This window comes from Callionymus lyra, chromosome 14, assembly GCF_982586985.1.
Source record: "Callionymus lyra chromosome 14, fCalLyr1.hap1.1, whole genome shotgun sequence".
Classification (NCBI taxonomy): Eukaryota; Metazoa; Chordata; class Actinopteri; order Syngnathiformes; family Callionymidae; genus Callionymus; species Callionymus lyra.
The window spans coordinates 14,978,438-14,991,417 of record NC_141831.1 but is presented as its reverse complement, the minus strand read 5'-3'; the positions used below and the strand labels follow the sequence as shown (position 1 = coordinate 14,991,417).

Genomic DNA, 12,980 nt, shown 5'->3' with positions numbered 1-12,980 from the left:
TTTATTTGTTAATTTAAACACATTTATGCGTATTTATTTGTCCTTAGGCATATAAATGATTGTATTTACATCTATGTATGTATATTTCAATATACACTTTTACTTTTTTGGTCTATGTCTATATTTTTAATCACTTTTTTATCACCTAATTATGGCACTCTTGGCTTTCCATACTGTAGGTCAACACTGTGAGTGAATGTCTCAAGGAAAGCCAATCAGTGTCGACCGGTTCACTCGTCTGCATTCGCTTCCACCTCACTCAATATTCCTTCTCTGTGTTTACATTTTGTTTTTTTCCCTGGCAGGGCCGCTTTGCCGCTCACTCTGTGCCAATATTTGTGTTTACGGCGTGAGTCTAATTTCTGCGTTTTATCATTTCGACATCCGCTCGTTCGTTTCCCCGACGTCACTCTCCTCCATCTCCCGCCGTCGAGCAAAGCTATCAGTGCGGAGAACTCCAAGAAATGGCCGAGCTGAGAAGTGCAGGAGATGATAACGGTATCACAGAAATGGTTGAAAAAAGTTCAACTAAATATACGATAGAGAATGACATCGCAAATACTTAATGCGTCTGATTATTTAACAGCTTGCACCGAAGGGAACTGAACGTATTTCAATCTTTTCTCTCTCTCTCGCTATTATGTGTCATCTTTTTCCACCAGAGTCTGAACCGCCTTCAGCCTCGTCGCTCTCACTGAATGGACATAATGTGCTGCTGCATTCACAGTCTGATCACATCACAGGAGCTCGGTGTGTGTCGCAGGAGCTGCTGTGTGGACGAGACGTGTGTTTAAAAATCATGTTCTTTTCCTCTCGCCGTGCTGACCTCCCCAATGCAGGATAAATCATATTCCGTCTCTGCCTTTAACCGTCCACCGTTGTTGAACATTGACCACAGCTAAAGAAGGTTGGATTGTATGTGAGTGATGCACATGTACTGGTGTGCAAAACCTTTTATTGAAGCCGACGTTAAGGACAAAATGAGATTTAAACGAAACATACATTTTTTTGAAACCCGATCCACCGATCGTCTTTCAGAAACCGTGTGCTCGGGCGTCGATATCTGACTCAGCAGATTTCCCACACTGACACTTATCAAGTGATGTTGAAGAGCACAAGTTCACGTCAGTTGGAGCGTCAGTGTGATGATGGAGCCAAAAAGAAAAAAAAAAGATAGGAAAAGGGATGCAAAATGGTGCGACTGTATTGGTGGAGAGAAAGAAAAAGACCTGTGGTTGTAACTAGGCAACAACATACTTCCACTCAAAACACACAAGTCGACTGTCGGGGAAATAATAATATTAGACCATCCTTGTATTCATCAGTGGTTATCTAGTTCTAACTTCTGTGGATAATGTGACTAAGAAATCATGGAATCACTAAAAGCACTGTTTTTGTCAGTAAAATAAAGCTTATTATTAAGAAAACCATTGAAAAAACCAGCTCTTAAATTGAATTCTCAAGATTAATTGTTCTTCTGATCCACATATTTGTCCCAAAAAAACAGTAGCATATATTAAAACCCACAAAAAACTGAAGACACCAACGGGCTTCAATAATTTACTTCTGACCGTATATGATATCTAAAGCATCATCTGAGGTGATTGACATTGACAGATGATGATCTGTCATGTTTTCCCCCAACAGAGACCGGAAACCAGACCCTCGTGAAAACTCTTGTGTGAGTTTGAATCCAGCGCTCGACGGGTGACCAGGAGGATTTGATTGGCGTGTTAGAGAAACCATGCAAATGGAAGACCCTGTTTGTCAGTGTCACTCTCAAAGGTCAGTTGTGTTTTCATGTCGGTCCTTGATGACATAATAACCATAATAATCTTGTTTTCAGCATTTGGAATTTTTCTCGACGTCGTTCATACCGAAGAACGCGTTTTCGGGGGTTTTGAATGATGGAATACTTAACCTTTTCGTATGGTTTAATTAAATTGGATATATTATCGACAAGGGCACCACACTTCTGCTGATGGAGGAAAACACGTTCATCTTTCTTCTTCCTTTTACTGCCCAGAGAAATGAAATTAATGCATTTTTTGACCTTGACAGAGAAGGGCAGATGGAGGTGAGATGATAGCCGACAGATAAGTTCAGGGTTTAGGAGAGCGGGGGAAAAACGACTTAGACATGATTGTCAGGTGGTTTTCAGTTTATTGTATACTGTTTTTTATTTAATTTTACATAAGCATTTTTTTTTATTGACTCTCGATAATCTGATGGAATCTGCTAAAGTGAAAACTAAATAAAAAACGATCTAATCCTACCATTCATGGTAGATTTCCGATTTAATAAACAAACAAATATCATTGTTTGTTTGCTTTTAACTTGTGCACCATGTTGCAATGAATCGTGGGTAAACTAAGAAGAAGTGAATGACACAGGAACTCAAGATGTACACTTAGAAAACACCAGGATGGGATGAGATATAAAGAAGCACGAAAAGTGTAGTAAACATGAGTGAAAAAAAAAGTAAAGTTTCCATTAAGTGATAAGTCATCGAACTATATTAGCGCCTGACTCTGTACTTTTCTTTACACTTTTTCATGCACTTTTTTCATAATTAGTTTATAACGCAGTTATTACACATTTGGCACGAAAAAAAAGTATAAATAGAATGTAAGTTTCTTTACTTTTTTCATTATCTATGCTTACATTGTTCAGCAGGTAAAAGACAGAATCATACCTTTAATCCAGAGTAAAAACTAAATACATTTTAAAACCAGAAAAAAAAAGACCTTTTCTGTCATATTGAAGCATCAGTCCAATCAGATCTCTATCTGAACCGCGACAGGCACAAGATGGTCTTCACAAAGGCTTGTCAAATGTATTTCATCCTTGAAGAAACTCCCCATCTTCACATCTTCAAACTTCAGTGGGTAAAGCGAGCGGTGTGATTTTAGGGGCCTCGGCGTCGGAGATAAAAGTCCGTGGTATGACGGCTGTTGAAGTTGGATGCTTCTGTGGGTTGTTCCTGTGAAAACAACCTGTGGAATCTCAGTCATTTCTGAAGGACAAAAGACCAATAATGGGACAATTTAGAAGTGTCCGGCCAGAGAAAACATATTAATGAGAATATTTATCACCATTATTACATTGAGGAGGTAAAAACAGGTGGTGAGATGGTGAAAGAGAAACTTCTTAGAACTGAGTTGGAAGAGTCAGAGTTGAAAATGCTTAGGTTCTCATCGGGTAAAAACCAAGAGGGACAAGATTACAATGTGTAGCAGGGTTTGAGCTTCAGATCATCTAGAACAGTGGTCCCCAACCCACGATCAAGGGACCGGTCCATGAGACTTTTGTTACTGGGTCGCACGGAAAGATGAATGATTTGTATTATTGACTATTACTGTCTGAAATTTTGACATCCAGATTGTCTTTTCTCTAAAGTAAAATTTGCTTGTGGCTCTTGACATGTCAAAACACGTTGAAGTCTATTTTATTAATAAATAAATAAAATAATAATTAACTTGTAAACTAGTGAAAATGAGTGAAACACAAACTTTATATAATTTATTTTTTTTACTGTTTTTATACATAATACCAGTCTGTGGTGCAAAAAACTCCTGATCTAGTTCTGGAGACAATGTTAGTGAGACAGACGAGGACATTTCACAAGAAGAATCGTATGAAGTAAAAGAAGTAGGAAATAAAATCACTGGCGTTCCTGGATTATTTTGAAAGGGAACACGACGGAGTTACGACAAACAACTGGGTTATGATCAAAAGAAAGAGTCAAAATGGACGACTTCTCTGTGGCGTCTTTCCAAGAGTTGGAGTGACCCAACACATAGAGACCCAAGTTTGATTCTCAAAAATGAGACTTAACTTTTCTTAACTTCTATCAAAAAGTTGTTCTCAACTGCTAATGTCTTAACCAACAGCAAAATCTGTATATCTTGAATAATGAAACCGAAGGTGAAGATTCAGATTCAAACTCCGCACGTCGTTGGTTAAGACTGTAATCAGGATTCACGAGTGGCGTTTTAATCCAAACCTCACAAGTAATCTTCGCTTCATGTAAGACTCGTGTCCCATTGTTGGCAGCGGCGTCGTGTCGTTGCAGAGAAGCTGTTGTTCTTTTGTTAATGCTTAAAGGATTTACCTGTAATCTCTCACGCTCGTGGAAGAGCCGCGAACACGGGCCACAAAACTAGTACAGCGGTGCTGGAGAGAGACAAACAAAACAAGCAAGTGCATTATATTATTTAATCCCAAGAATACACTTCAAAGCCAGACTAAAAGATAAGCTGATGAAAAATGAAAGAACTGGTGAAGTTGTTTTCAGTGGAGCTTTAGAACAAGAAGGCGGTCGTCCTTGTGCTGATGAAATTGTGTTATATTTAAAATATATGAACATTAACAAATTGTTGTTTTTTTAAATATATTTAAACATCTATATACTGTATGTGTTATCAGTTTTATCTTGATCTTTAAAGTGTATACTTTATTGAATATTATTTTGATTGTTTGAGCACTTTGTGACCCTGGTCTGGAAAAGCGCTATATAAATAAAAATTACTTACTTACTTACTATATGGACAAAATATTTGAATAAGATCAAATTTATATTTATAACTTTAAATGTTGCATGGAAGGATGGATGGATGGATATAATGAAGTCTATCTATCTCAATGGATCGATAAAGTCTATCTAATCTAGATAGATTAAATGGATATAAAAAAGATAGATGGATTTCTAAATATAGAAATAAATTAATAAACAAAGAAGGATGGATAGAGAGATACTTGAGACTTGTTGGCCTCTTTAAATCGACTTAACAGCCAATCGTGGCCCCTCAACCAGACTTTTGAAATGGCCGTTTTAAGGCATTTCAGTCACTTCAGTTTTCCTGTCTTCGTAATTAAAGGATTGCGGCTCTTGTTAGGAATATTATTCTGTATCTAATCCATCAGAGGAGGCAACACACCCTGCAGACCCTTTTTTCATTTCAGCGTGAGAGCAAAGGAAACACAAATCTTTATAAAAGTCAGAGAGCCGAGGCCTTTGTGTCAGCGGCTGAGATGAGAAACGGCTGCAAAATAAATGAGTTTGTATTCTGGGAACTATTTCTTATTTATCTTTTAAAGTGTTGCTATTCAATCTGCCTCGATTCATGTGTTTCCGAAGCAAAAGGAATTATAGCGACTTCAAAGGCATTGTAATGGGCGTGTGTTGAGCGTTGTTTACTATGTTATGATGAATGCATCACCTGCAGATTATTTTTCACTTCATCTGAGGTGAATTAAATAGGACTGTCTGACTGTCAGTTAAGGTTCTAGAGGGGAGGGAAGTTCGATCAGGTCATCAGATATTTAATAGTGTTTTTATTGGAAGACTTGAAATGATACAAAACATATCTGGAAAAACACGCTGTCAGAAATGAATCGTATTCAAGGGAAAATAACATGCACAGGAAAAACAATTAGAAATAAAAAATAATAATAATGATATATACCTAAACTAAAATAAAGTAAAACAAAAGTGAAACGATAAAATGGTGGAGGGAGATTAGTTGCAGGCATATGAAGTTTTAGAAAAATACAATTAAATAAAAAGAGATATTGTACATGATGCGACAATATAAGTCTGAGAGAGATTCCAAATATTAAATACAACCATTTCTGTAACAAAACTTTTTCCGCATTACCCCTCATTGCGTACTTTATTCTTACTAGTATACCGAGTAAGTACCCCTTTCCTGAAAATTCAAATAGGTCAAATTCAAATTAAATTTATATCATATTTAGAAAATATCAAATAAGTACTATTTCTTTAATTTCAGCTTATTCCTCCACTAGTAAACCACCTCAATTTATGCATTCCCTTCTCTCTTGAGACATTTTTTGGATTTAGTTTTCAGATAAAATGTTTTATTTAATCCTTTTTTCCTTTATATTTTTCAATTCATTCATTTTTCTTCAGACCTTTACAAAGGCAAGGCTGACGTATTCTGTATCTTTTCATCTCTCTCTACCGTTCATTTAATTCTGCCACCATTATGAACCTCCTGCTTCTCTTTATCCTTTCAGCATGTCCTATCTCTAAATCTTAAAAGTGATCCATTGACATGGCGCGTAAGATAAGCAGGGTCACTATTATCTTTTCCCTGCTATCAGGGAAGCGGATTGTGATACAGCAGCCTCTGCGCTCATCAAAAATCCAGTCGTCCAGATTTCCCACTCTGAGCTCCCTCGGGGGGGTAAATGAAAATGGAAGGTCTTTTTTCACTGCCCCGTTCTGTCACTCTCGCTGTTTTTTCATGTTTGTAAACTGATCCGGTCCTGGGGTTCCATTGCCAGAGTGTGGGGGGTTGTTGTGGGTCCTGGATTCTCCCTGAGGCGACTGTCTGTCTGACAAACCCATTACCCCACATCCCTGAATGTGCAAGCCCCCCCTGACACAAGTGAAATGTAGACCACTACCAATGAGGACATATGGGTTAATTCTACAGATGCACACGCGTGAACATCTGTGGTTACACACATGTTCGAGTCACTCTCTAATAAAACTGCCCTAAGAACCCAAAAAAGTTTTTTCTGTAGTTCCTCGTGGCAAATGTTTAATCCTGAGAATGACTGCTCAATATGTCCTATTAATCCCTGGGAATCTGTGCCACTTCAATCTCATCCCATGTCTCTCGTTTTTCTAACATGTTGACCCAAATACTCCAGCACACCAAAAGAACCACAGCAGAAGCTCCTGGGAATCAGAAGTACTCTATTTTTCAGAATCTAAATGTTACTCTATATGGACCTGAACAATGTGGTCTTAGTCGAAAGAAGCCCATCAGGCCATCAGTACTTCTTCGTCTTCTTTTTGATATGCATGGGACACGATCTGCATGGCATGTTGATTTATTGATGATTTTTTTAATACTTAATACTTCACTATCACGATGCAATTATCAAAACCATCACTGTTATATAGTTTTACCCAGTGAGATGAATGGATGGATGGATGAATGATGAACGGTTGGTGGATGGGTGGATGGCGGAAGGACAGATGATGATGGATGGATGAACAATGATGGATATATTGACAAATTAAGGATGGATCAGTGTATGGACTGTATGGATGGACTGATCAATGTAAAGATGGATTAATGGATGGTTGGACTGATGGATAGATAGGCTGGACTGATGCATGGATGGATGGATATGCGGAAGGATGGACGATAGGTTAAATTGACGAATTCATGGTTAAATGGATGGATTTATTGATGGATAGGCGGATGGACAGACCATAGGTTAAATTGACAAATGAATGGATGGATGGATACATTGATGGATCAGGGACAAATTCATGGATAGATCACTGTATGGACTGAAAATGTAAAGATGGACTACTGGATGGTTGGACGGATTGATAGATGGATGGATAGGCGAACGGACAGACCATAGGTTAAATTGACAAATTCATTGATGGATGGATATATGGATGGACAGATTGTTGGTTAGGCGGATGGATGGACCATAGGTTAAATTGACAAATTCATGGATGGATGATGGATGGATGGATAGATAGGCTGACGAACAATAGGTTAGATTGACAAATGGATGGATGGATGGATAGGCGAACAGACAAGACCATAGGTTAAATTGACAAATTCATTGATGGATGGATGGATGGACAGATTGATGGTTAGGCAGATGGATGGACCATAGGTTAAATTGACAGATGGATGGATGGATGGGTGGATAGGCGGACGGACAATAGGTTGGATTGACAAATTGATGGATGGATGGGTGGAGTTAGGTTGATAGGATGTATTGTTGAATTCTTGGAGGGATGCTGGAGGATGGCTGGGCGGAAGGACAAATGTACAAAAGGATGGATGGACAAATGGATGGATGGATGGATGGATGGATGGATGGATGGACAGACATGTCAGCACCATTGATTACATAGTGCAGAATTCTAGTCATTGAACACAACAAATCTAAAGGATGTCCAAGAATTTCAGTAACGTGGAAATTATTTTTGTTAAATATAAATATATCTTTCTATCCTAATAAAGAAATCAAGATGTCGTCAAACATTACCCACAATAGCTGCTCTCATTCTCTCTGTGTATGTCGTCTGGTCTCAAAGGTCTTCTTCCCCAGCTCGCTATTTCCTTCTTCCATTAAATACATTTATTTGAGCCAGTGGAGAAATACTTGCTCATTCATATCTTGGACAACTCATATACCATGTGGACCTTCTCTTGACAGACAGTAATTGGATTTCCAAGATACAATTTAACCATATCGTGCTATGTGAAATGTAAATCGGAGTCATCCCAGAAGAGCTGACTTACATGTCGTTAATTATCTGGCTGTCTAGAGCAGACTCTTGTGACTTCTACATTCGGCATTTGAGAACATTATCTCTGTCAGATCACCTTGGATTTGTGTGGAAATCAATACTGCAGTCTGAATAGCCAACACTGCTGCGGGTTGGCAACTCGCTGACTAATTTCCTTAAATAGTCCAAGACATGATTGACTTAGTCAAAGTGTCAACATTTACCAGTGTTATTGACAGTTTTATTTAAGAGCTGACATGTAGACATTTTTCATGTCCTCGTTACTGATTAACTGAATTATTTGTTTTCTCTGTGTCTCTTTCTAGGTTGGAGGTCAAAGGATTCCCAAACCATTTAGGGGAAACGAGTTACCTGTGAGACTGAAATGATGCTCATCTTCAACATCATGGCTAAACTACTAGCTCGCCTCCAACTCCTGTTTCTCTGCTTGACTCTTTGTGCTGGAATACTTCAGTTCACTGCAGCCACGATACAGGGCTACGTCAGCGACAGGGACATCATTTGCCCGTCTGTTTGCAGATGCGATGAGGATTTTATTTACTGTAATGATCGCGGCCTGAGCTTTATTCCATCACTGCCTCCAACTGCGTCCATCCTATACCTGCAAAACAACCAGATCAACAACCCGGGCCTACCCACCTCATTGGAGCATCAGCTAACAGTCCGAGTTGTTTACCTGTATGACAATGAACTCGATGAATTCCCGGTTCACCTGCCTCCATCTATCCGTGAATTGCATTTACAGGATAACAATATCCGCACCATTCCTCGTAGCGCACTCGCTAGAATGCCTTTGCTAGAGAAACTACACCTGGATGACAATTCCATATCTACTGTCAGTATTGAGGATCAGGCTTTTGCTGATAATCCAAGATTACGTCTGCTTTTTCTATCGCGAAACCATCTGTCTAGTATACCATCAGGCTTACCTGCTTCGCTTGAAGAACTCCGCCTGGATGACAACAGAATCTCCACCATCCCAACTCACGCCTTCCGAGGCCTTGCTTCCCTAAGGTGTCTTGTACTCGATGGGAATCTTTTAGCAAATCAACGCATTGCAGATGACACCTTCTCCCGTCTCTCCAATTTGACTGAGCTGTCCCTTGTCCGTAACTCACTCCAGACTCCACCTGTTAACCTTCCCAAAGCACATCTACAGCGTCTATCACTTCAGGAAAACGCCCTTACTCACATGCCGCGTGGTTCTTTGGACGGAATGCACAGGCTACAGAGACTAGATTTATCAGGAAACAACCTTACCACCCTTCCGAGGGGGCTGTTTAAGGATCTGGATAATCTGGGTCAGCTGCTGGTGCGAGGCAACCCTTGGCACTGTGGATGTAACTTGCGATGGCTCTACGACTGGTTACATTCCCGTGGTAACGCTATAACTGTCAGGGGTCTCACTTGCCATGGACCTGAGAGGGTGAGAGATATGGCTTTGAAAGACCTGGGTAGTGAGATGGAGGATTGTGAACTTGTGAAGCCTGCGTCACCAAGAGAGAAAGTGGGGGGAAATGGATTCGACAGTTCTACTACCAACACACCTCCACAGGGCTCACTCTTTACTCTTCGCTCAAAAAAGCCAGGCTTTGGCCTCCCTGACTCTGGCCTTGACTACACTCTTAGCAGCAGTGGGGTAGGAAAAAGTCTAGCCCTCAATGTTAAGGCTCTCTCACACAACAGCGTCCGAGTTACCTGGAGTGTGGCTCAGCCCAGTTCCTCGTTCAGGTTGAGCTGGCTTCGTTTAGGTCCAGGAAATGCAATGGGGTCAATGACGGAAACATTAGTTCGTGGGGACAGGCGAGAATATCTGTTGACATCCCTGCAACCCCAATCCAGCTACATCATCTGCATGGTGCCCTTGGCCACAAGTACAGAAAACAAAGGAATGATTTCCTCAGAGTCGGATTCTGAGGAAGCTCTAGTATGTGCGAAAGCTGAGATATCAGATCCAAGCCCAGCTGAGGAGGAGGAAGATCGAGATTCACGACCAATGACTGTGCTGCCCCTGGCAGGGATTATTGGAGGAGCAACTGCCATTGTATCGCTTGCTCTTATTTTCGGCATCTTCTGCTGGTACGGACACAGAAGTGGCCATTTCTGTACTCGTGACCACTACACCCGGAATAGCTCAAGAAAAAGCAAAACTTACGATGACTATATCGAGTCTGGCACCAAAAAGGACAATACAATCCTAGAGATCCGAGGCCCAGGATTCCAGATGACACCAATGGTCGCTTGTCCACCGCTTCAGCCTAAACCCCTTCAGGAGGATTACATTATCCATACCATATTCCCCTCGAATGGCACTGGCCTTTATAAAGGGATCAACGAAGTTCCTAACCCAGCGCAAGGCACCAACCGAGGATACAGAGAAGGAGGAATCCCAGATGTAGACTACTGCTACACATGATGTACTGAACCACAATCTGTTCACAGTTGTTGGTAAACTGTATAGATGCACAATTCCCCTTCGCATGGACACAACTGGAGCACCCCTCTGTGCCTTCTTCTTCTGGTCTCCCATTCCAAAACGATCTGCTGTTCATTGCGAGAGAGTGTGATCAACTGGAAACTGTGGGAGAACAGGTCATTGCAGGATCAGCCAACGGTGCAGGAGTAAATGCACAGCTGACTGTTTCTTCACCATCTTAGTAATGGTAAAGTAATTCCTTTCTGCCCTGCCCCTGAGACCGTTGCGCATGGAATGTATACACCCTGGAAAGGTCATACAAAGAGCAAGTGCAGATGGAAATCCAAAATAAAGGGATGATAATTGATGACAAAAAAAACAAAAAACAAACGATGAAAATTTCCTGCTCGCAAATCATAATCGGTATGAAGCGTCGTCATTTCATCACTCCAAATGCCTCAACTATATTTACGTGCCCTACCAGTTATCAAGGAAAGGGCTCTGTGATGCTGTGAATTATTTTTATTTCCGATGACCCAATAACCACCTGTCTTAAGAGGAAATTATTCAAAAGTTGATTGAAGATTTTATGGCTGGACTACTTTGTTTATACCTCCTGAGAACATTGACCTGATTTCAGTATTGTAGTGACACATCGATGCAGCATAAGTGTGTAGATAATTTCCTTAGACGCCATCTGTTTAAATCAGCTTTGTGTTGTTTTTTTGTTTGTTTTTTACATCTTGCTTTGTTATTATGAAGTCATGCAGTTTTCATATTTATTTATTTATTTGCCAATGTTTTTGTTTTTTTCTCAATTGCAAAGCAGTATTTGTCATGACTGGTTAGACCCCGCTCTATTGAGACAATTTATTATCCCCGAAAAACAACAGAATAATGAGAAGTGAAGACGGTATAATGATCTCCAGGCTTGTGTTTGCTTAAAACCATTCAAGTGAATTCCTGCGTGAAACTGTTTTAATGTGTATTTTTTTTTTGTTGTTCAAACGAGATCCGTCCCAAAGACGAGCATGTGAGCCCACTGAGGCGGTTTATGTGACCTCAGTTCCCCCTTTTTTTCTTATTCTGTGCCTGTGTTGGCTAAAACCTGTGACTCCATCTGGTGACTCATGACCATGAATCAACAGCCAGAGCTGGGACAAAACTACCCGATGAACCTGCAATCAGGGAATGGACCTTGAAGAGACGGGAACCGCCACAAAATGTCGACGTGCAGTGTGTTGTGGCCACACTGTGGGAAGGTGGATGGACGGACAGGGGCGGGGTAGGATGGGGTTGTGAAGTTCCTCCTCCATGAGTGACATTTAATTGATGTTTGTTATAGCGACAGTAAAAAGACGCTATTTGTCCCTCCTCTTTTATTACTGGGCAGCAAAGGAAATGTAAATGTACTAGCACTTAACAGACCAGGGATAAACATAACCACATTCATGGGGGCGGGAACATCTTGGGACAAGGATGCGGAATTGATAGCTGTGCCCTGATGGAATTCACACATTCATAAATCTGGTTGTCATCCTTAGATTCTCCTCTTGGGTGTAATATTGTCCAGCGGTGGTTTACTACTGTGTTGCTTCCTGAAAGAGGGAAACCAATTGTGCTTCCTTGACTGTTCTGTCTGCCTGAGTTTCACAATGGTTCCAGATAATGAGTCAGTGGAATGTATATTTATTTTTGCAACCTGAATCACTGACTGAGACGACAAACAATACTGTCTTGAATCATTTTGTTTTTTTGGGAGGATCCTGACGTGAGTAGATACACGTATATTTCCTTGTCATTTGTATAAATAAAACCATGGCGACATTTTATTTTTATTTTTCCGAGTCAAATATTAAAAGTATTGTGCCATAACTTTGCATAAAACGATGTGGAATTGACATCTTTGTGAACCATGACTTTTTAATTTAAACTTCAGGAATCAAATAAAAGTTTTATAATCTTGTTATTACTGCAACATATCTATACAAATTATCATTATTATTGGGAAGTCAATTATTTAAAAGGTTGACAACTAAACATTGCCAGACAACAAAACCTCTAGTGAACCATGCGAAGGGTCTGGGTTAACTGGACTTATAAGTTAGGGGTTCCATTATCTTTAAAAAAAGTCAATATTTTCAAACAACAACCCTTCGATCACGGTGGGTGAATACACAAATACCTAAGAAAATGGAAAGTGTTTTTTCAAGACCAAGTATTCTGAGTGCTACCAACACTACA

The 12,980-nt window shown here is 40.1% G+C and overlaps 1 protein-coding gene across 1 annotated transcript in view; it reads left to right on the top strand.

The window, feature by feature from the left end:
- The window catches only part of flrt1a (fibronectin leucine rich transmembrane protein 1a), a 37,882-nt gene extending 25,308 nt beyond the window's left edge, over positions 1–12,574 (top strand). The window contains exons 2-3 of the mRNA XM_087807662.1: positions 1,648–1,785; positions 8,626–12,574. Of these exons, the coding sequence (XP_087663788.1) occupies positions 8,685–10,736 (2,052 nt within the window). The 5' untranslated portion in view covers positions 1,648–1,785; positions 8,626–8,684 and the 3' untranslated portion in view covers positions 10,737–12,574. The remainder of the gene's footprint in view (positions 1–1,647; positions 1,786–8,625) is intronic.
- Positions 12,575–12,980: the final 406 nt, after the last annotated feature.